Consider the following 22,901-nt stretch of genomic DNA (forward strand, 5'->3'; position numbering starts at 1 on the left):
GGGTGGACAGAGGTTCATCTCAAAGGATTCATCCCTTGGGCTTCTCGCATGCATCTTCTGAGGTGCTTAGGTTTGTGCAAAGGCGGTTTGCTCAGGATGTGAGGCACAGCCCAGGCTCCTGCAGAGCCTGGGTCCAGGCACATTCTTCTTCCACTTACCCTGTGCCCCACCTGTGACCCGCCCAAGAGCACCTCAGAGGCATCCAGTCCATCAAAGTGTCGACCTTGGGGTAAGCTGGCTCCTGCCAGGGCTACCACAGTAGGGAAAATGTCCAGCACACTGCAGAAAGAACAAGACAGAGTTGGCCCCAGCTCTTTGGACTCTTTCCCAGGCTTTGCTGTGATCAAAACCCACCTGAGCCAGCCTAGAGCAAACACTAGAAGCCTTCCCTTTGACCCAGGTTCTCTACCTGCCTGTTTGTCCTTCAGGTTCCACTTTGATTTCTGCTGTAAGCGTGGCGTTTCAGCATCTAGGCTCTGCAATCAGGTATTGCCTGGGCTCAAATCCCACTTCTGCCACCTAGCTGGCTTCTCAATGCCTCAGTTTCCTGTTCTGTAAAATGGGTGTTTTAATAACAGAGCCTGCCTGGAAGAGTGGTTGTCTGGGTAAAACACATAGGTAGGGTACCGAGAAGATGGCCTGGCAATCAGAAAGTGCATACTGGGGGCTGGCAGGGTGGCTCAAGCTGTAAGAGCACCTCCTAGCAAGCGTGAGGCTCTGAGTTCAAACCCCAGTGCTGCCAAAAAATTTAAAAAAAAAGATATAATAGAAAGTGCTTACTGGATATTTGTGCTGTAATTACTCACGGTGCACCTCATGAAACTATCTTAAAAACTTAGGGGTTCTACCTGTCACCAACGAGGCCACAGACATTGGATTAGCAGGAACTGTGTATGACATATGTTTATAAGCGAGTACTCACTTGATTTTCCATTGACAAGCCCCAGTCTCATAAATATTTAGTCTTTAGACAGAATATTTGAAACTTTACCTATTATATGTGAGACATTCCACCTCTGTTATTCCAGCTCATTTTGTCCATTACAAAATAGTGAATTTTTATAGTAGACAAGTAATTTGAACATCCAGAAATATAAAAGAGAACAAAATACACACAGTCCATCACCACCCAAAGACAGCCATTGTTAACATTTTGGTGGGTTTTGTTAAAGTGATTTTCTTTTAGGTCACATGGTGTAATTTAACTCTACTGCACAGCACATCTCCTTCCAGCCCGCTGTGTTCACATTGGAAAAAACTCTTCAGCAAGAACAGAGAGACTGCCTTTTCAACAGAGATGCTTATCCAAAGCTAGGTCAATATGAAATCTTTCTCAGGCTACACTTCCCCAAAAAAGGGGCCCTGGTACCCCAAAGTCTGGGCACAGCAGCAGAATTCAGCCTCATGAATAAAGAGGCCTCAAGGGCTACACCTCCCCTCTTTCACACCCTGAAGTCTGGGGAGGGGCTCTCCCTCCAAGGAGGCTACAGAAAGGAGCTGCCATGCTCCTGCCGGCCGCCTACTTCCTTCTCTTCTCCAGGGCTCTGCCTACAACTCCAGGCAGAATCTCTGAGTTGACTAAAGTACAGAGTGTTTCTATTTTGCCTGCAGCTTTCACAGTCCACGAAGCTGGTGGCTTATCTCTTGAGATATGTGCTCCAAGAACTAGCATCCCACACTGGTGCCCAGTCAAGGCATGCAGAGTCAGCACTCACAGAGTACAGAACGGTCCAGAAACCTGTCCAGAGTCCAAGGTTCCTGCCACTAACGGGGAAGCCCAGAGGACTGCACTGCTAGCTAAAAAGACTAAGATGGTTTGGGGCTGTTTACTCGAGTGTTCTCTAAATTGTCCCCTAAGTGAGCTCAGCATGTCAAAATGAGTCAAATCACTGAGCAAAAGAAACAGGATCCACATTAGGTTTTGATTGTATGCTCTCTTTTTCCATTTTCAGAGAAAGTGTCACAGATGGGTCAAATCAGTAAGCAAAAGAAACACCGAATCTGCATTACTTTGGTAATGTATACTTTCTTTTTCCATCTTAGTTTTCCTCTGTATCATAAGATTTATCACCCTAATTATATAGCACCAAACCTAATGTTCACAGAATCCTAGTGTTTCAGAGTCTGGCAGGAACCTCAGAGGTAACTAAGAAAACCTTCATCCACAAGAAACAGGTCTGTTGACTCACACGGCACAAGGCAACCCAGTCTAGCATTGGCAAGGTCGGCCTATCCAAAGGTCTTTCCCCAAGGAATGGAGAATGCCAAGCCCCTGAAGTTAGCCCCAGGAACACAAAGCTCTTAAACCATCCCAGGGTAGAGTCCCCAGCCTGCAGGAACTCATTCGTCCTAACAAAGGCTCCCAGTGGTACCTCAGCTACTCCAAATCTCAAACCTCACCGAAGAAATTAATCCTGGGAATCTTTGAAACCTTGGAGAAAGAGAACAGACAAAACAAAGCAGAAACAAAAAAGCCCTGCACTTTTCAAGTTGCTAATTTCAGTGTTTTTCTGACTTTTCGTGGGAACTGGGTGAGCACTTTTGCTTCATGGGCCCTCCTGTAACCCCAGCTATAAGGGAGGCATAGGTCGGAGGATCAAGGTCTAAGGCCAGCCCCAGGTGAAATCTCAAGATCCTCTCTGAAAAATAACTAAAGCAAAAAAGGGCTGGAGGTGTGACTCAAGTAGTAAAGCACTTGCCTTGTAAGTATGAGACCCTGAATTCAAGCTTCACTACTCCCCCAAAATTTCAAATTATATTTTATAACTGCATTGATGTAAAGATGGATATATAAATAGACTACAGTAAACCATTTTGTTGCACCTAAAAATTTAAGGTTTCTTTGGAATTTTAAAAACTCTTCTTTCCTTTCCTTTGTATTGCTCTGGCAAGCCCAATCTTAGAAATGCTGCATGTTTATGTCTTTTTTTTTTTCTACTTTTTTTGAGGCTGGGGGTCCTGCTGTATTGTCTGGGTTCAAGTGATTCCCCTGCCTCAGCCTCCCATATAGCTGGGATACAGGCTTGCAACAGCATGCCCTGCTTGCATTTATGCTGTTATCCAAAGAGTTGCCAAAGAAACCTGGGAATAAAGATTGGACAGAGGTGAGGATGGTGAAGAAGGGCTCTGACCCCTGGAATCCAAGCTGTGCCTGCTGAGGAAAAAGGTGTGAGGAAAAAGCGTGTGGCTAGGCACTGCCCAGGGGATGACACCTGAACCACAGAACAGTGACATGGACATGTCTTTGCAGCTTCTACTTTTGAGACTCAGTTCTGTGCCGATGACACCCCTTCTACAGAACTGGTTGTCTTTCAGGCATCCAAAAAGAGCCCAGAGTAGCCCAGGGGTCTGCTCGCCTGGCTAAACAGCTTTTTTCTGTGCCATTCTTTATACCATTCTGGCCATCTGTATTTGCCTACCATCCTCAGGGAAATTGGTCCTCCGTTCTGAATAGGGATGGAGAGCTCCCAGTAGGTGCAGAGTAGACACTTCACCTTCTTGCATAGGGTTAGGAAATTACCTGAAAGCTGTGCTTCTCAACCAGCATCTGTCTGTCCTTCCAGGTAATAGTTGACACTGTCTGGAGATATTTTGTTTATCACAACTTGTTGTATGTAGGGGGAGCCAGGATGCTACTAAACATCATATAGTGCACAGGACAGCCCCCCTCAACATGTTAACAGTGCCAGTTTGAGAAACTGCAGTACAGCTTGTAGGCTAAAACTGTCCAGCCTTTGTCCCATGTGTTGCCTGCCCCCCTTCCCTTCAGGTAAATTAGCTCCTCCAAATCAGGAACTTTTGGTCTGATTCACTCATTACTATACCCACCCCCCACCCCCCGCCAGTCCCTGGAGCGATGCTTGATCCATAGTTGAACACAACGACATATATTTGTTAAGTGATGGATTTTGTATCCTCAGGCTTTGGGGACAGATTTGTGCAAAACCTTTCTGTAATCTTACTATATCCTCTAGGCAGCATCATAATATTAACATTGGTTATCTCTGAAAGAGATATAACCATTCATGTAGACCCCTCCCCCCAACACACTCTTTCTCTCTTCTGTATTCATGTGAGGATTTATAGCAACTTGACTATTCTCAAGGGATTATTCCCATCGTTCCTTGGTGCATTGCAATATAGGCTTAAGGGACTTTGGTCATAAGAACATTATCTCTACCTGGAAGAAGATCTCTGCCCTCGGGGAGAATAAGTACTAGAACAGGTGATAAGCACTGGACTCCCAAGAACAAGAAGTATAGCACCAGCTCCTTGACTATGGATGACAACCTCATTGTCCTTAGAACCACATGAGGAGGTCATAAAAAAGGGCAGGATGAAGCTCCACCCACTTTGGATTCCCATGGAAATCTAGCAGGATGTGAATCCATAGAGGCAAAACTGTCCAGTTGCAATCTGAACTAATTCAACACCAAAAATATCCCAAGAGGGGCTGATATGGCCTATTAGTTTTCTTCTGGAAAAATCTACAGCTCCTCGAACAAATGCCACTTTGTACCAGGAACTCACTTCCTTTGGTCACCAAACTACCCCTTTGGTCAGGTGTCCTCTCCCAGGACAATTACCGATGAGGTGACGCAGTTTAACCATGGTGTGGTGAGTGATAACAGGTTCCAACACCATCCTCCAATGAGAAGCCACTGTTGAGTTTCAGTGCTGTAAGTGGAGAGACTGCCCAGTTATTTGTGCATGTGCAGCCCAGCCTGTGCACACTTGACCCTGCCCTTTAATAAGTACTCTGATTATACTCAAATCAGCCCTATAAAAGGCAACCCTCTTGGCCTTCATCCCAGTCAGCCTAACATCACAGATTCCAGGCTGCTTCGTTGTTGTCACACCTGCTTGCACCCACAGACAGTATGCTGCCCTGTCCTGATAATACAGGGTCAACCCAGAATTCCTCAGGGCCCCCCAGGCTGTGAGGGGTTGAGCCTACCTCCCACTACTTTGGCGATCAGGGCTGTTTACCCTGTCTTGCCCAGGCTTGAGCCTCTGCCCTTCCTTTTCACTGGATCTGAAGTGCTGGAGAGTGCCAGTGACACTTGTTTTCCTTTACTTGGTGCTGTTCTTCCTGCCAGACAAACCCTCAGAGCACAGGACCAAAGCCTGGCTTCTCCAGAGAGTCCCTCTTCTTGGTGAACTCAGGGTAGAACCACGGGAAGGAAGTGCCTATCTGAACTGGTGAGAAGTCCCCATTTTAAGCCATGGCTTCTTGCCAGTATGGCATTGCCTTTGAACAGACACATCACAGCCAAGTTCTCTCTGCCAAGAAATTGGCCTCATGGCCTTAGTAGTGCGGTAAGATAGCACATGTGCTGTGTCCTTCTGATAAAAGAAGTCCCCAGAGACTTGCTTCACTGTAGAAGCCCCATTGTCCCAGGCAGGAAAAATGTCCTTACCTAAGGATTAATTCTTTCCCTGTGGCCCAGGAGGGCCACCTGCCTTCTCCCTGTCCTCCTAGATAGATGGATCTCTACATTCCTTTCTTGGAGTCATCTGATTGTTAGTTATATGCTCACTTCTCACAGCCAGTGGTAGGACATCTACCCTAACACCAAGGATGGACTGATTAGTATCTAAGTGACTCATCTCCTCCATTGTCACCTTGACCCAGGCTCAGAAGGGAGATAAGACAGTTGCCTTTTTCTCTCCAGCACACACAATCAAGACCCCAGGCTGAAGCATGTGAACCAACCCCCTCCCCCCTTCTCTGGAGCATTTTCCCCAAGGGATGGCTGAATCCCACTGTACACGAATTAGCTGCCACCATCAGTTTCAGAAGTGTCTGGAATACCCTGCCAAGAAGTGCAGAACAGACCACTGTTGGGCTCTAAACCCCCACCTCTCAAGGTCATTTGGGTTTCATACCTTAACAGAGCGGTGCTGGTGACATTGGCTGGAACTCTGCCAGGCCAGTAAGCCAGTGCTGGGACCCGGTGCCCACCTTCCCAGGTGGTCTGCTTGGCTGGACTTCCCCCTGTGAGAGGAGGGAGTGGTTCATGGACAGGGAAAACTTTTCATCTAAGAGCTGGTCCCTCCAAAAGTTCTAACAATCCCACGAAGAAATGGCTTTTTCTTAGTAACCAGCTATTTTTCCCAGCTAGGTAATATCTTTTAATGCATGCATTGATTTTAACTGGATTAACATTTGTAGACAGAAGCCTCAGGCCCTCCATTGCATCAGGTCATCTTATACCCTTCATGACCTCATACCCCTTTAAATTGTCTTGTTAATTTACTAACTTCTCAGGTGTCCTGCATTGTGAAACTTCACTGTTGTTGAATTAATGAATTTGTCTTCTTGCTGATAAGAATGTGACTGTTTAATTAGGATGAAAAACTGCAATTATTAGAAAAGGGGGGGAGCTCTCCCCAGCTATTTAATCTAATCAGTGCCCAACTGATCTAGCATGGGTTTTGTTTTATTTTGTTTTGACTTGCTTTGTTTTTCCTTGAATTCATGAGTTGTTCTGATATTGAAAAGACAGTGTCAGTAATAGCCCCTACCTCTTGCCTCTTGGTGGGGGGAGGGGAGGTAAAATTAATCTATATGCTGTCTATGAATTTCCACATTAGTAACTAGAGGGATTATTTTTGTAACCTCTAAGTCAAAAGTGACCACCAGTGTAATGATAGCCAGCGGGTGGAAGAGATGAGGTCATGTTTTATGGAGACATCCTGAATACACGTTGCTCTGAATTAACCATGACCGTCCCCACTACTCCCACACACACACCCCACCCTCATCCTGGTTGAGCCAAAGGCCAAGGATTCCACAAAGTTCGCGTGTAAAAAGCCTTTCCAAGGCAAGTGCTCTATGTGGGTCACACTCACTGTGGTCATGCGACCTCCCTATGTTTGGCTGGTGTGAATAATAAAAGCAATGACCGGGTGGGGAGAAAGGCGGACCGGGATGAAGGCTTCTTCCCTGTACTCACACTGCCACAAACGGAATCTTTGATGTCCCTGGCTTAGGCACACTACACTGGAAATGCTTAGCATTCTTGGGACTGTCTCATAACCAGTACTGGAGTCTCCCAAACACAAAACAACTCCGTCCTATGCACTGTTTATGTTGAAGGGTGTGGGGCTCAAGAAACCATCTGAAGTCCCTGCAGGCTGAGTGAGAAACCCTTTGATCTCACCCTCCATTTCTCAAATGCATTCTTCTTCCCTCAGGAAATACATACAGAGACCTTTCCGATTATTCACGCATGTGGGGCAGAGAATCCAGAAGTGCAGCGAGCGCTGTCCACGTGGCTTTGAAATGCATGACTTATACTTTAGTGTAAGGCCAAAAGGCGAGGCAGGCATCCACACATGCAGGGGCTCTGTGGATCATTCCAGCCCCATGAGGCTCATTTGCACAGAAGTTTGGGGTATGGAGGGAGAGAGGTGAAAAGACGGGGTCTGTTATTTGCCTGTCTGCGATGCACAGTGTTCACAGACCTGAGACCAGATGCTAAGGCTCAAGGCTGAGATTTCAGCTCTAAGATGCAAGCCATCAGCTCTGACAGAAGGCAGGAGCCGTGGGTGTACTCGGGAACAAAAGATTGGGTCTCTGCCTCCAGGAAGTTTCCAGAAGGGTAAACTGTTCTTGAATTAATAAACTTGCCAATTGGTCTTCCCCACTAGGGGTTCTGCTTGTTTGTCATGACCTTTCGTGTGGCCCTCCTGTAGGTGACTATCCTTCCCAGTACAGTTTTCAGAGGAAACTATTTCATCATGTTTGTGATCCTTCAGCAGAGCACTGGACGCTAGAAATGTTGGGAGGAATTCAGCCAGCTCTAAAGCATGTATATGTCAACAAAGTGGACAACCCACATACAAAGAATCAGGAACTAAGAAAAAGACTGGCCAACAGAGCCCCTCAGTGTGGCCACATGGGGCTGGTCAGCTAATTCAACTGCACCTTGGGTTCTAACTTTAACAGAAAGGCACAGACAGAGGTAGGAGGATTGACGTTTGAGGCCACCCAGGCCAAAAAGTTTGTGAGACCCCATCTCAAAGATCAGGCTAGATGCATGGTACATGTACATACTTGTAATCCCAGCTACTTGGCAAGTGAAGGTAGAAGGATCTGAGGACAGCCCCAGGCAAAAAGTGCAAATTCCAGCCCCTATCTGAAAAATAAGTAAAGCAAAAAAAGGCTGAGGGGATGGCTCAGGTGGTGGAGTGCTTGCCAACAAAGACAAGACCTTGAATCAAAACCCTGCTAAAAAAAAATCTAGAAAGACACACTTACATATTCCTGCAATGCAAATGATACAGGCCCACAGAACTTGTACTCAAAAGGAATTTATCTGAAGAGGCTTGCTGGGTGTAGTGCCTTCTGTCTGTAATCCCAGCTACTCAGGAGGTAAACATCAGAGATTCATGAGTTCGAGGCCAGATGAGGCAAGAGGTAATGAGACCCTGTCTCCAAAAAAACCAAACGAAACCAGATCAAAAACATCAGGGCTGAGGGCACAGCTAGAGCACTTGAGACTCCAGGTTCAATCCTCAGGGCTTAAAAAAAAAAAAAAAAGTCTTGAGTGTGAACAAATAATCAGAAAATATATATTTATCACCCACAGTATGGATACTGCTCCATTCTGGAGCCCATCATCCTCTTTAGGGCCCCAGGACTGGGGGGTAGTAGGGTGCAGTTATCAGCAGTGCATGCTTGTATCAAACAGAGCTGTCATCATTTATCTGCATTAGCAAAAGTAGGGGACCAGAAGAGCTGCCCCTGGCCCCTAGAACTCATCAGCAGTACCTGGTCCTACCCATCATTACAAGTTCAACGCAGCACTAACCGTAACAAAATATCACCTATTAATCGAGCCCTTATCAAGTACCGAGTTGAATGCTAATAAGCGCAATGCTTCCTTGCGTTATTTCATCGAATCACATGAAATGACAGCCTTTTCAGTTAAGTACGAGGATCACCAGTTTTCAGATGAGCGAACTGAAGCTCAGAGAGGTTAAGTAATTTGCCCAAGGTCACAGAACTAGCAAACCTTAGAGCCCACATTTGAATACAGGTCCGACCACACAGCAAGCTCCCTAACCCCCTAAACCTTCTAGGACAGCAATTCCTATCCTGAGTGTATGTTAAAATTGCAGAGGGCGGGGGGCTTTTTAAAAATACCTTTTCCTACAGGTTGTGAATTAGTTGGCTTGGACTGAGGCCCGAACACCGACACCTTGTAAAGCTCTCTTACAACTTACAGCAAAGGGCAAGTTCAGAATGCAGACAAGAGGTGTTTTAAAGCTAAATGTAACTTACATGCTTCTTAATCACAGTCTCCGGACTGCCCCCACCTTTATACCTTTAAGTCATAGCATCATAAATGTTATAGCAAGAAGACTAGATAAATCCATAAATTAAACTTCTATGCACTTTTTTATTTTGAAAGCTATTAGCTTAGATAAGCCCTAATACTTTGATCCATGGCGCTGGCACATTTAAAGTGTCAGTTGCATTTGGCTTTCTGTTGAGAAATGCTTGTCTTATGGCCATCAGAATGCATTTCAATGCACTTGTGGTTAGTTATGACTCTAATTAAAGCAGAATCTCTTACTTAAAGCAATAAATATTTAGCCTCAGCAACCAAAACATAAACAGAACTATGATTCATGAATTTGCTTATTGGCTACAGAAGTGAAGTGGCATTGCACAGCACATCACAATAAGGACAAGCCAAGCAAGACTCACCACTACCTACGCTTAGAACAGCAGCCTTTCTTGGAAAGGACCCAACTGCCATGTTGCACTGAGTCAGAAAGGCAGGGTCACTGGGCAGGACGTGTGCACACTTCTTAAAATTTGGATTTCTGGGCTCCATCCCCAGAAAATCTAATTTCCTAAGACTTGGGTGATCCCAGTGCCAATGTCTGAGGACCAGAGGACACCTGTGGAGCCAGGCAGATCTGCGTCCTAACTCCACTGCCCCTCCTAACCAGGGGTCCTTGGGGGGAATTCATAACCTCCGCTACGCCCAATCCCTCAGCCATAAAGAGGGAAAGTCATCGTACTGACAGGGTGTAGGGGACAGTCATGTAAGCTCATGGATGCTAAGTTGAAGCAAGGTGTTTCTGCATAGTACCTACTACAAAAGTGCCCAACAAATGCAAACCCTCCCTCAAGCAAACAAACAAAAAGCCCTAAACAAACCCAAATGGTAGCCTGCCAGCTCACACATGATGGTTTGGTATGCCCAGATTTTTTGCTTGAACTAATTAGGAATGTCACTGAGCAGGGCTCTCTCTCTAGTTTACTGACTCCCCATTACTGCCCATGGGTGACAAACATGAACACATGTTGCTTTATATTCCCTGCCTGTCCCACAAGGACATTTGCACCTGTGACACCTGTTCTAAGGAGTACACCTTGCACAGCCTTCTAAAGAAGTCGTCTTTTCTAGATATAACTGTGTGTCCTTGCAAGAGGACCTGTAGCATATTTGTTTTCTAGAATCACAGAGCATCCAGGCCTCAGTTGGAGCCAGGACTATTGCTGGACTGTGGTGGCCTTAAGTGTAGTTATGGGGACGTTCCACCAAGCCTGGTGGCTGAAGGCCAGAAAGAGACACACTTGAACTTCTGCCAGTTCTTCCCCAGCAGGCCCAAGCCAGTCAGGACCAACAGCCAATGTCCCTTGTCCCTGGTTCTGTCATTCCACATGCAGCATCTTTGACCTTTTCCTGCCCTACCCCCTGTCCCCCACTGGACAGAAGGCCCAGGATGTAGAGCTGTGTCCCACTAAAAAGGTTATGCAAACACCTGATAGCATGAATTCCAAACAACTAAGGTCTCCCAGAGGTGAGGATGCCAAATTCAACAGAATGTTTTCTCATCACCAAGCGGGAGGAAGGAACAGTTCTGCTCTTCAAATAAAACGAGGAAAGCTTTTCCAGACAGAGGAGCAGTCAGTTGGTGGGGAAACAAGGTGTTGGCTCTGTCCCTTGGTAGGAACTAGGTCCCCAGTGGAGAAGAAAGGGTAGCTGCTGGGAGCAAGATTCCCTGGGCGAGGTGTTTGAGGTCAGCAGGGGCTTGCAGATGGACCCATTTTTTGGGAGGGTGGGGCAGAGCTGTTCTGCTCTGCCTCCCCTCACTGCCGTGGTGTGCCCTCAGTTCAGTTCTTCCTCATCCAGACAGGGCACAAGCCAAGCCAAGTGGAGCATCCTTACTCGTGCATGGGGTGAAAAGATACTCCAGGAGACGCTGCCTCATCCCATCAGCTGAGCTGGGAGGCCTGGCCAGGAAGGAAAGAGAAGATGAGGGGGGCCTGGGGCCCTGGGAACAGGGGGAGACAGCACGTGGTCTGATGTAGCAGGCTGGCTTCAGGAAGAAACAAGCATGACTGCGAGCACTGTTTGTCCTGCTCTGTTGCGAAAACACTGTCTTCTCTCTTTCATCTGCTCGACACTGACCCCTCGCAGTGGGGTGTGGGAGCATCTCACTGAAGGAGCAAGTGGGCCAGAGGGACCCAGCCCTCTTGACCATAGGACTAGTTCCTGCCCAGCTGCTCACGGGGCTCTGCCTGGCTTCCCAGAGCCCCCTGCAGCATTTCGGGCAGAAAGGAAGAAGGTGGTGTGCAGCAGTTGACAGAAGCTGTTTGGAGGATGAGGAAGGGAAGCATTTGCTTTTCCCTTTCAGGGGAAGTTTGATTTTGGATTTCCCTGAGAAATAAAGAAAATGGCACCTATCCCTGGTACCAACCACCAATTCAAGTGCTGGGCCACACAGATACCATATCAAGCCACAAGGTTTGTCAGAAAGCCTTGCCCCAAACAGGATGTGACAAGATGACTAAAATACAACTCAGAGCAAAGTTTCCCAAGATCATTCTTAATGTTGCCGTATGTTATTTAAGTTGCCTGGCCCTTGGGAAGGAAAATCTTTTTCAGGGCAATTCTTCTGTTGGTGTGGGACATTCAGGTTGATTTGGCCAGGAAGGAAGAAACAGAGTTTTGATAAAGGCCACACACAAGGCTGGGTACCCTGGACAGTACCCCAGTTGACTCTCCCCACAGTCTATGGAAGAGGGTCCGCCACCCCACCAGACAGAAGAGGAAACAGAGTTTCCTGTACTGACTAAGTAGCTGAGTCAAGATTCAAGTCCTGCCTGGGCTCCAAAGCCATCAGCTCTCTCCATCTTTCCATTCTGCTTCCCACGGATTCAAAAAGACTCAGACTGTCACAAACATTTTCCTTGACAACCATAAGGTTCAAAGAAGCCAGGCAGGATTTTCCAGATGGCTGAGCCACTGGTGGGGTTTAAAAAGGTGTGAGTGACAGCCAAGGCGTGGGCTGAGGAAAGAGCCAGCAGCAGCCCCCTCCATCACTGGCTGGTCTAGGGAAGGTCATCCTCTATCCTTCTTGGCCTCAGTTTCTTCATTTGGCCAGGGAGGTGGCTGGGACCAGGATCGATGAGGTTGCTTGCATCTCTGGCATTCTTTGAACATGAGGTTATCCCGGGAGATTTCGTCCCTGGCTTCTCTCATTTTTAATTTTTCCCTCCCCAAGCGTAAAGGTACATGTCTGTAATCCTCGCTCTGCACAGACTGAGACAGGAGGATTCTGAGTTCAAGGATAACCTGCTTCTAAGTACATAAATGAAAATAAAATAATAATTTTTGACTCAATGGAAATGAATCTGGTATTTACCTCTCTTCTTGTTCTCAGTCCCACTCTTTTAAATGGGAGCTTTTATTTATTTATTTTTGTTTACATCCACCTTTTTTTTTTCTTTTATTATTCATATGTGCATACAAGGCTTGGGTCATTTCTCCCTCCTGCCCCTACCCTCCCTTACCATCCACTCTACCCCCTCCCTCTCCCCCCAACCCCCTCAATACCCAGCAGAAACTATTTTGCCCTTATTTCTAATTTTGTTGTAGAGAGAGTATAAGCAATAATAGGAAGGAACAAGGGGTTTTGCTGGTTGAGATAAGGATAGCTATACAGGGAGTTGACTCACATTGATTTCCTGTGCGTGGGTGTTGCCTTCTAGGTTAATTCTTTTTGATCTAACCTTTTCTCTAGTTCCTGGTCCCCTTCTCCTATTGGCCTCAGTTGCATTTAAGGTATCTGCTTTAGTTTCTCTGCGTTAAGGGCAACAAATGCTAGCTAGTTTTTTAGGTGTCTTACCTATCCTCACCCCTCCCTTGTGTGCTCTTGCTTTTATCATGTGCTCATAGTCTAATCCCATTGTTGTGTTTGCCCTTGATCTAATGTCCACATATGAGGGAGAACATACAATTTTTGGTCTTTTGGGCCAGGCTAATCTCACTCAGAATGATGTTCTCCAATTCCATTCATTTACCAGCGAATGATAACATTTCGTTCTTCTTCATGGCTACATAGAATTCCATTGTGTATAGATACCACATTTTCTTAATCCATTCGTCAGTGGTGGGGCATCTTGGCTGTTTCCATAACTTGGCTATTGTGAATAGTGCCGCAATAAACATGGGTGTGCAGGTGCCTCTGGAGTAACCTGTGTCAGTCTTTTGGGTAGATCCCCAAGAGTGGTATTGCTGGATCAAATGGTAGATCGATGTCTAGCTTTTTAAGTAGCCTCCAAATTTTTTTCCAGAGTGGTTGTACTAGTTTACATTCCCACCAACAGTGTAAGAGGGTTCCTTTTTCCCCGCATCCTCGCTAACACCTGTTGTTGGTGGTGTTGCTGATGATGGCTATTCTAACAGGGGTGAGGTGGAATCTTAGTGTGGTTTTAATTTGCATTTCCTTTATTGCTAGGGGTGGTGAGCATTTTTTCATGTGTTTTTTGGCCATTTGAATTTCTTCTTTTGAGAAAGTTCTGTTTAGTTCATGTGCCCATTTCTTTATTGGTTCATTAGTTTTGGGAGAATTTAGTTTTTTAAGTTCCCTATATATCCTGGTTATCAGTCCTTTGTCTGATGTGTAGTTGGCAAATATTTTCTCCCACTCTGTGGGTGTTCTCTTCAGTTTAGAGACCATTTCTTTTGATGAACAGAAGCTTTTTAGCTTTATGAGGTCCCATTAAATGGGAGCTTTTAAAACTGAATACTGTGCCGAATGGGTGGTGGGAATTGGGAGGTAACTGTTTAAAGGGTACGGGCTTTTCTTTTGGAGGTGAACAAAAGATTTTGGCACCTGACAGAGGTTGTTAGTTACTGTACAACACTGTGAATTTGCTAAATACCACTGAATTATACCATTGTAATGTTTTTTTGTTTTGTTTGTTGGTGGTACTGGGGTTTGAACTCAGGAATTCACACTTGCTAGACAGGTGCTCTATCACCACTCCACCAGCATGCCCCTCCCCACTGCTTTTTTTTTTTTTTTAAATAAATTGATCTCTTGGTTCTGAGAATTTGGCTACAGGGAAACACACATTATTTATTTATTTGTTTATTTATGGTGGTACTGCCTCGTACCTGCTAGGCAGGCACTGTTACCACTTGAGCCACTCTGCCAGCCTAAAATGGTTAACATTACGGACTATGACTTTCACCTCAATTTAAAAAATTGTGCAATGTCACTATCACTTTTAAAATTCCTCCACAGTTGCCTAGCATGCACGAAGCCCTGAGTTTGATCCCCAGTACCACAAAAAAAGTTAATAAAATCCTCCCACAATTCCACATTTCTTTGGAATTAAGACCAAAGTTCCCAGTGCACAGACACCTGGGCAGCTCCAGAGAGAAGATCTTACCTTCTGGTTTTCTTCCCTGCTTGCAAAACCCTGACCATCTCCTGCCCACTCCTTAAAACTCAAAATGGTCAAGGGAAAGGCTTTGTGCACATCCCAATGTGGTAGCTACTGGCCACATGTTTAAGCCCTTGCAGTGTGGATAGCGTGACCAAGGAGTTGAATTTTAATTTAATTTTCATTATTTTAATTTAAATAGCCACATGTGGTTAATGTCTGAAAAACTGAACAGTGTCTCTCTAGACAGGTGGCTGTCAAATTTTAACCTGTTTCAACATCATCTGAAGAACTTGTTAAAACACATGCATGGTGGCACACACCTATCATCCCAGCACTTGGGAATCTGAGGTAGGAGGATCATGAGTTCAAGGCCAGGCTGGGCTACATAGTGAGACCCTGTCCCAAAAAACAAAAAACAACACAGCAATTTGTACTGCTAACAAGTTCTTGGGTCCTACTCATGTTGCTAGTCCAGGGACCACACTTTGATAACCACTGCTTGAGATGAAAGTTCTGGACTCATGACTATAGACTCAATGTGGTATAGACATGGATGGTCTAGATTGTTCTAGACCAGCCACATCAGCACCACCTAAGCGTACTACTAAACAGGTGAAGATTTTCATTTAGGTGAAGGGGGCCCCAGTCTGCATCCTGAAACCAGAGTCACTATCTCAAAACTGCCTCCTACAGAAGGGACAAATGAGGTGTGTTCTCAGATAGGAGGTCAGCAATAGGGAGCTAAGAGCTCCCCATGGAAAAGTCACTTACTTGTAGACCTTTATGCCCAGGTCCCTGGTCCTCATATCTTCTGGAGTGTTCCCCGGAGGACTCTGACTCAAGGCTCTTCCGGCTTTCTAACTGAGCACTGGAGATGACAGCCTGGCCCAAGGATGTGCCAGGAATGGATGGGAGGGAATTCTACTCAAGCAACAAACCACTCTCAGCGACACGGCATTTCTCTAGGTTATGGTTGCTCACAGGCACCATCTCCCTCCATCCTTCCCAGCATCTTCTCCTCCAACCCAGTTCTCTCCAGCAATCAGAACTACAACACAGCGCTTTTGCACTGGACGGAGCTACAGAGGTCAATATAGACAGAGAAACAGCAATACTGCAAGAGATAAAGTCCTCAGTCACTGAACAGGTGAGTGGGAGGCTCCATTCTCCTGACCCTGGATCAAATTCCAGACACAAGACATGGCCACAGTGCTACAGTCACTCACTTGAAAAGTTCCAAGGGACATTAGGTTGAAGTTTAAAAACAAAAATGAGTGATCAGCATTTCCTTCTCCCTCCCAGACACCAGGGGCATGAAAGTTTCACTATCTAGGTAACTGTGAAAACCTGCCAGACTAATGTGAAAGGCAGTGTGTCCCCCCACTTGAGGACAGCATCACTCAGCACTGAGCTGGCAGAGGAACCCACGTTAAAATTCTTCCATGGACATTTCCTTGGGGTGGGGTAATCTTGTCAGACCTACCCTGAACCCCAGGACACAAGCACCTTTTAAAATTTTTATTTTAAAACAGACTAAAGGCATGGTTCAAATGGTAGAGCACCTGCCTAGCAAGTGCAAGGTGCTGAATTCAAATCCCAGGTAAATGAATTAAATTTTTAGTTTAATTTTTTTTTTCAATGCTGGGATGGAACTCAGGGTCACATATGCTAGGCAAGCACTGTACCACTGAGCTACCGCCCCACCAGCTATTTTAATGTTGTGTGAAACAATGCAAGTTTGTCATGGGAAAAATCACATCTAATCCCTCCTTCCTCCACCCAGAGGTAATTACTGCTAATCTTTTACACCTTTCGTTGCCTCTAAAAAAGCTTACTTTTACGTAATAAAATTAGATTTTATGTATTACTTTGTAACTTGCTTCATTCACTGAAAAATATTTAAAGTAAATGTTTCCAAGTCAAAAATATATACAGTTTTGATTCTTTGGCATTCCTTTAAGTGGATGCATCGTAATTTCTTTAAGTACTCCCCTCTTGCTGGATACATAAATTATGCCCAACTTTTTTTGTGTTGGACGGCACTACTGGGGTTTGAACTCAGGCCCTCATGCTTGCTAGGCAGGTGCTTTACCACTTAAGCTATTCCCCCAACCCTTTTTGCTTTAGTTATTTTTCAGATAGAGGCTTGCTTTTGTACAGACCAGCCTTAGGTTATGATCATCCTACCTAAGTCCTTCTGCATAGCTGGAATTACAGTGTGTGCGACCATGCCTGACTCGTTAGTTGAGATAGGGTCTCACCAACTTCTCCCCAGCCCCAGATCCTCCAGCTCTCCAATTCCCAAGTAGCTAAGATTATAGGTGTGAGTCACTTCAACTGGCCCAACTGCTTTTTTAAAAATCTCCTGTAATGAGCATCATTTACGTACATCAGGCACTTGGATAATTATTTTCTTAAGACAAATGTTTACAGGAGGAATTTATACATCAAAGACACATATATTTTGCAAACCCTTCATCTATATGCCATATTGTCCAAAGTATGGCTGCTCTTTCAGAAAGTGAGGTCCTTGTAGGGGACTTTCCAAGAGCAGATGGGAGCCAAGCTGGAGACTGAAGGATATTTAAACAGAGCCAAAAGCAGCTGTGGGAGGCGGGATGGTGAGGTGCGCATGGCACCATCTTTAACTGCAGAGGCAAGCCTGGCTCCATCTGGCAAACTGTGTGACCTTGGGCAAGTTACTTAACCTCTCTGAATTTCTCTTTCTTCATCTATAAGTGGAATTATTACTACTTACCTTTTATGATTACAGGGTATATAAAAACCTTGCATAGTTGTGCACTAAATACTTCTAAAATTAACAAAATGAATTAATGGTTAGATGGATGGATAGATGGATGGATGGACAGATGGATGGATGCATGGATGCATGGATGGATGGATGCATGCATGGGTGGGTAGATGGATGGGTGGGTGGGTGGGTGCGTGGATTGATGGATGGTTGGATGGATGGATGGATGATGAGAAGAAAGTAAAGCATATTTGTTTCAAGGTTTGTGGGCTGGTGTAGCAGGATGAAGGTCCCCTTGGAGGATCCCAGGAAGAAAGGGAAAGGAATGGTCCACACTGGACAAAGACTGTGTCTCCATCCCATCTTTTTTCTTCTTTTTGGGGAACTGCTGGCCTGTGAGCCACTGTCTTCTGTGTCACAAGGATGCCCTTCCAGAGGCAGAATCCCCAGCCCAGCTAGGGCTCAGCTCCTACAGTGGGATCTGCTAACCCCAGCTGAGCCTCTACCTTGGTGAGTTTGCCATGATCCAGTGAAGGGACCCACGCTGCCTGCCAGCTCACACTTCTGAGCCCACGGGCCATTGTCTCCTAGAAACCAAGAAAAGCAACACATGACGGTCAAAGGGCTGAGGGACACTTTCACTGACTCTTCCTCCTGGACCCTGTGCACAGCAGGGACTGGAAAGAGGACTTGTTAAAGAAAACATGGATCCTAAATCTTAAAGAAGTACTCCTGTCATAGGGTTGTAGTATACACCAGTGATCCCAGCACTTGGGAGGCTGACGCAGGAGATTGAGAGTTCAGGGCCAGTGTGCTCTCTCTCTCTCCTCTCTCTCTCTGTCAGATCCTTTTGCTTCTACTTCCTAAGTACTGGGTTTACAGGCATGTGCCACCATGCCCAGCTGAAACCCTGCCTCAATAAACAAAATGCAAAACAAAACATTATCAAAAAAAGAAATGCCCTTGACATGAACCTGTCTCTACAGGCAAGGTGGGCTTGCCTGGCCCTGGGGAACCCCATCCTGAGCCTGTGGCCAGTTTCCACAGTTTTAGCAACCCCTTACCACTGTGATGAGCATCGGCCCAGTAAGGGTTCACTGAGCAGCTAATTGCATGTCATATGCTCTTCCAGCATGCTCATAGTGTAATACACTATTCTACCAGTAGCTCAAATTTTCAACATCTAGAGGATTAAGGTAACTCTCCCAAATCCAGGTCCTGACTTGACCCAAAAGTACTGGATTGTTTCTGTCTTGACCCAAAAGTACTGGATTATTTCTGTTTGTTTTTTTGTAGTTCTGGAGTTGAACTCAGGGCCTTGCACTTGCCAGGCAGGTGCTCTACCACTTGAGCCACAACCCCAGCCCATAAAAGTAGTGCTTTTAACCACTGCCCTTGCTCTACACAGGGACTGAGACACACAATGCATGTGTGAGACCTTTGAAAGGCCACTGATTCAGTTCCACTAGGGCCACTCCAGCAAAAACTATGATCTGGTGACCAATGGCAACCAGAGTCCTTGGGTCCAGGGAAGACGGTGAAGAAGGAGTTGTAGGACTACCCAACTACACAATGTCAAGGTCATCCATCAGCCTGAAGTCAGAAAGCTTAGGTCAACAGCAATGCGGCCAGCAAGGTGCGTGTTTTTGTCTGTATAAACCTCTCCAGGGAATCATCCATGGATTGCTCAACACATACATGCTGAGAATTTGAGCCAACAAACAGCACGGCCCCAAGTTCACAGTGAGCCCAGGTGTGCACAGTGTTACCCCTTAGATCAAGGCTGGGCTGGCTGGGGTTTACTACTTTACCTGTAAACCAGAGGAATGTGTTTTCTTTTGCTGTGTGGTCAAGTTTATGTTTGATCTGACCCACCAGACTGTCCATCTCCCGGATACCAGCCCGGTATGGTCTTCGGCTCTGTGCGTTTGCCAATGGCTGGCTCACAGATAAGGGCACGTGCATATGGGCCAGCCCCACGTAGAGCAGGAAGGGTCTTCCGCTGGCACTGAAACAAGCAGGAGAACCAAGAGATGACTGCAGGAGGCTGTCCTGGCTTGTCCAGGGTCCCTGTGAGCCTTCATGACCTTGGGGAAAATTCCCTATGGAGCCTTCCCCAGGGGCTCAGGAAGGACAAGTTTATGTACAATCTTCCAAGGAAGTGTGGACATTTTTGGGCTATCCACTTAAAAATGAGCCTCACTGTTGAACTGTGAGACCTGTTCTTACAGTTACTGTCCTTAGAGACCTACAGAGAGCTGATTAGAGTAGACTCCGGAGTCTACGTTTGTCCTCCTGATAACTCCCAAGCTCCCCTTTTCAGACAATGAATCCGAAGTTAAGGGGATTAAAGGAACTCCTCCCAGGTTATGTCTCTAACTAGTAAGTGACAGAATCTGGATTTAAATCCAGATCCAGAGCAAACTCCTTGCTCTTAACTGCTGCACAGTGGAGTCCAAGCATCCCGGCCATCATGTCCCTTCTAGGAAATGAATGGTAGGCTCAAGTGACCGCAAGGAACCCCAAGGCAACACAAGGTCATCAGGGGGCATTTAGATCAAGGCTCTGTTCTGTACTGATCCTGAGTCCTCTGGAAAATGCAGAGTGAAAGACTTGGTGGCTGCGGTGGTCTCCAAGCAAAGGCTGTCTGTCCCTAACCCCCGTGGGAACTTCCGAAAGCTGTCTGTCCCCATCCTGTTCTCAGAAAAGGGCAGCTGCAGGATCATTACCTTCCTCTTCTGCAGTAGCAGGGACCCTCCCAGAGGCCCTTCTCACAGGTCACACCCACGGAGGGGACTTCAGGTAAAGGCAATGGGGGAACCCGGTCAAGAACGTTCACAAATGGCCACAGAAGCAGGGCCCTTTTTGTACCAGTGCGTTTAGAAATTCAGCTTTCAAATTGGCCCCAGTGTTCTCAGATCACCCTGGTTCACACCGTACCACGGCCTCGGCTTGGCATCAAGCCATGTCCTGGGAGCCCCCTGCCCCCTGGCTCCAGAGCCACTGAGTGGACCTGTGCTTGTCCTTAGCTTTCTCTGAAAGGCAAAAACCCCAGAACACTAGTCCCAAGCCCAGGGCCTCAGCCTCCCCCACCTTAACCAACAGTTTCCAAGCCACACAGCTAGAGCTGGGTCATTTAAGGCAGTAGTTCAGGCATGTAGAATAAATTTGGAATAAGTTAAGCAAATTAAAAATTCTGTGCTATATATACAGTCCTTCCTCCATATCTGCAGGTTCTGTACCCATGGACTCAACCAACCATGGATGTAAAATATCAGGAAAAAAAATTTTGTCTGTATTGAACACGTACGGACCTTTTCTTGTCATCATTCCATAAACAAAACAGTATAACAAATATTTACATCACACTGACATTAAATTAGATAGTAATATCTAATATAGATATTAGAGAGGATTTAGAGAGATTTAGAGAGGATTTAAAGTATGACATTTTATGTAAGGGACTTGAGCATACCCAGATTTTGATATCTGGGGGCAAGAGGTCTTGGAACTGATCCCCTGTGGATACCAAGGGACAACTCTACATATAAAATTAAATATGCTCACATGCATATCACACTTCTACTCAGTATCTCAGCTGCCCAGCTACATCTTAAATGCTCAGCAACCACAGGTGGCCAGTGGCTGCCATCTTGGATTGTGCAGATGACAAACACTTGCATCCTCATGGAGAATTCTATTGGACAGCATTGGTTTAGAGTCCTGTTGTCCACTCTCCTGAGGACAATCATGAACGGTGTATAGGCTATGTCCTGCCGAGGGATGGAATGAATGGGGGCTTGTTCCCAGCATACCATCTCCTGGCCAAGTTGGGCATCTTGGGCACAGGGCAGTGCCCACCCAGAGGACACATGTTTTTCTGATTTGCAGACAGATACCACGTTGCAAAGGTGTGCTACAGCTGGTCCACACTTTAGGAATGTGGCAGGTCAGCTGTCAAACAGCTAATTTTAGTTTAATTTTTAAACTAAAAATTAAACTAAAGCTGGGTACCGGTGGCTCACGTCTGTCATCCTAACTATTCAGGAGACAGAGATCAGGAGGATTGAGGTTCAAAGCCAGCCCGGGCAAACAGATCAAGAGACCCTATCTCAAATAACCCTTCATAAAAAAAGGGCTGGTGGAGTAACTCGAGGTATAGGCTCTGAGTTCAAACCTCAGTATTGCAAAAAAAATAAATAAATTACATAATCTTATAACTAAATAAACTATATTTTAAACAGGTCATAAATACTCACAATGAATCACTTGCTAAGTACTGCATTGCACTAGGATCTCTGCTCTTGAGGTTGTGCCCATGTGCTGGAAACACCTCATGAAAATACACTGCTCATTCCTTCTCAACTCCATGTTCAGTACCAGTTCAGTGGCAGCTGGAAATTAGCCACAGTGAGAGTATCTACAGCACAGACATTGTCCACAGCTACAGATCCAGGCTGGTGGTTAAACATTTACCAGTTTACCATGAAGTATGAGTTAAGGGTAGTCCCAATGCCTGGACCCAATGACCACCCTTTATCCCATCCCCCATCCTCCTCGCCAAACTCTCACCATGATCAGTAGCACATTAGCACCCTGGGCCAGAGGCTCAAAGAGGTGGCAATAAGTAACAATGGCAAAGGGAACAGGTGGAGAGCACAGGCTTTGGAAACCTGAATCTAAGTCCCAAGGTTTTTGAGTTCATAGCTGTGTAATACTGGACAATTAACCTAACCTCTGTGGTCTGTATAACTGGAGCAATCTTACCTCCTAACTAGGTCACTGTGATTATTGACTACTCATAGTTTAATAAACAGTGGGGTTTATTAATAATTATGAGTAATAAATGGCAGCAGTAGTAAGTAAAAATGGTAGCCAGGGATGTACTTCTTTCTCTACAACCTGATGCCAGGTTAGCCTTGCTAAAGATGGCACCATTCAGGACCCACACAGACTGGTACCCTGGGGACATCTGTCCCCCAAGCCACTTCTTCATCATGTGCAGTGCTGAATGGAAAATAAAATGGGGGAGACCTGATGCTTTGCTGGTGGGGGAAAAAAAAGCTGGTTATGAGATGGTGAGTTTACCTCAATTATACTTTAATAAAGCTGCAGGAAATACATTTACACACCAGCAGAGAATGGGGATGACAGAACACACGGATCCATAAGAAGGGGTCATCTTTGGGTGTGGAATTCAGGGTGAAGTTTTTTGTTTGCTTAGCTCTGTTTTCAGAGATTTCAAAAGGAAACACAATATTTGTGTGGCAAAACAAGTAAAGTGAAAAGCAGAGAAAAACAACAAGATGTCCAAGACTACATTCCAGGAGAGAAAGGATAGGGCAGGGCAGGGAGAGATGCTGAAAATTAAGACCCGGGGACAGTCAAGCCAGAGAAAACACCTAGTTTGAAATGTAGAATGGTAGGTAAGGGGTATCCACC

The 22,901-nt window shown here is 45.8% G+C and overlaps 1 protein-coding gene across 11 annotated transcripts in view; it reads right to left on the reverse strand.

Moving 5' to 3' along the window:
* Positions 1-22,901, reverse strand: part of Arsg (arylsulfatase G) — a 119,291-nt gene that overhangs the window by 22,046 nt on the left and 74,344 nt on the right. For 6 of the 11 annotated variants that reach the window (XM_074045277.1, XM_074045270.1, XM_074045273.1 and 3 more), the window contains 4 exons: positions 19,271-19,467; positions 17,966-18,046; positions 5,890-5,998; positions 159-279 (listed from right to left, as the gene is read on the reverse strand). In XM_074045277.1, coding sequence (XP_073901378.1) covers positions 159-279; positions 5,890-5,998; positions 17,966-18,046; positions 19,271-19,467 — 508 coding nt within the window. Of the gene's footprint in view, positions 1-156; positions 280-409; positions 3,581-5,889; positions 5,999-17,965; positions 18,047-19,270; positions 19,468-22,901 lie in introns of those variants that run through there. The other 5 variants (XM_074045275.1, XM_074045276.1, XR_012438461.1 and 2 more) reach the window with 4 other exon arrangements.

Source organism: Castor canadensis, chromosome 11, assembly GCF_047511655.1.
Source record: "Castor canadensis chromosome 11, mCasCan1.hap1v2, whole genome shotgun sequence".
NCBI classification, from domain to species: domain Eukaryota; kingdom Metazoa; phylum Chordata; class Mammalia; order Rodentia; family Castoridae; genus Castor; species Castor canadensis.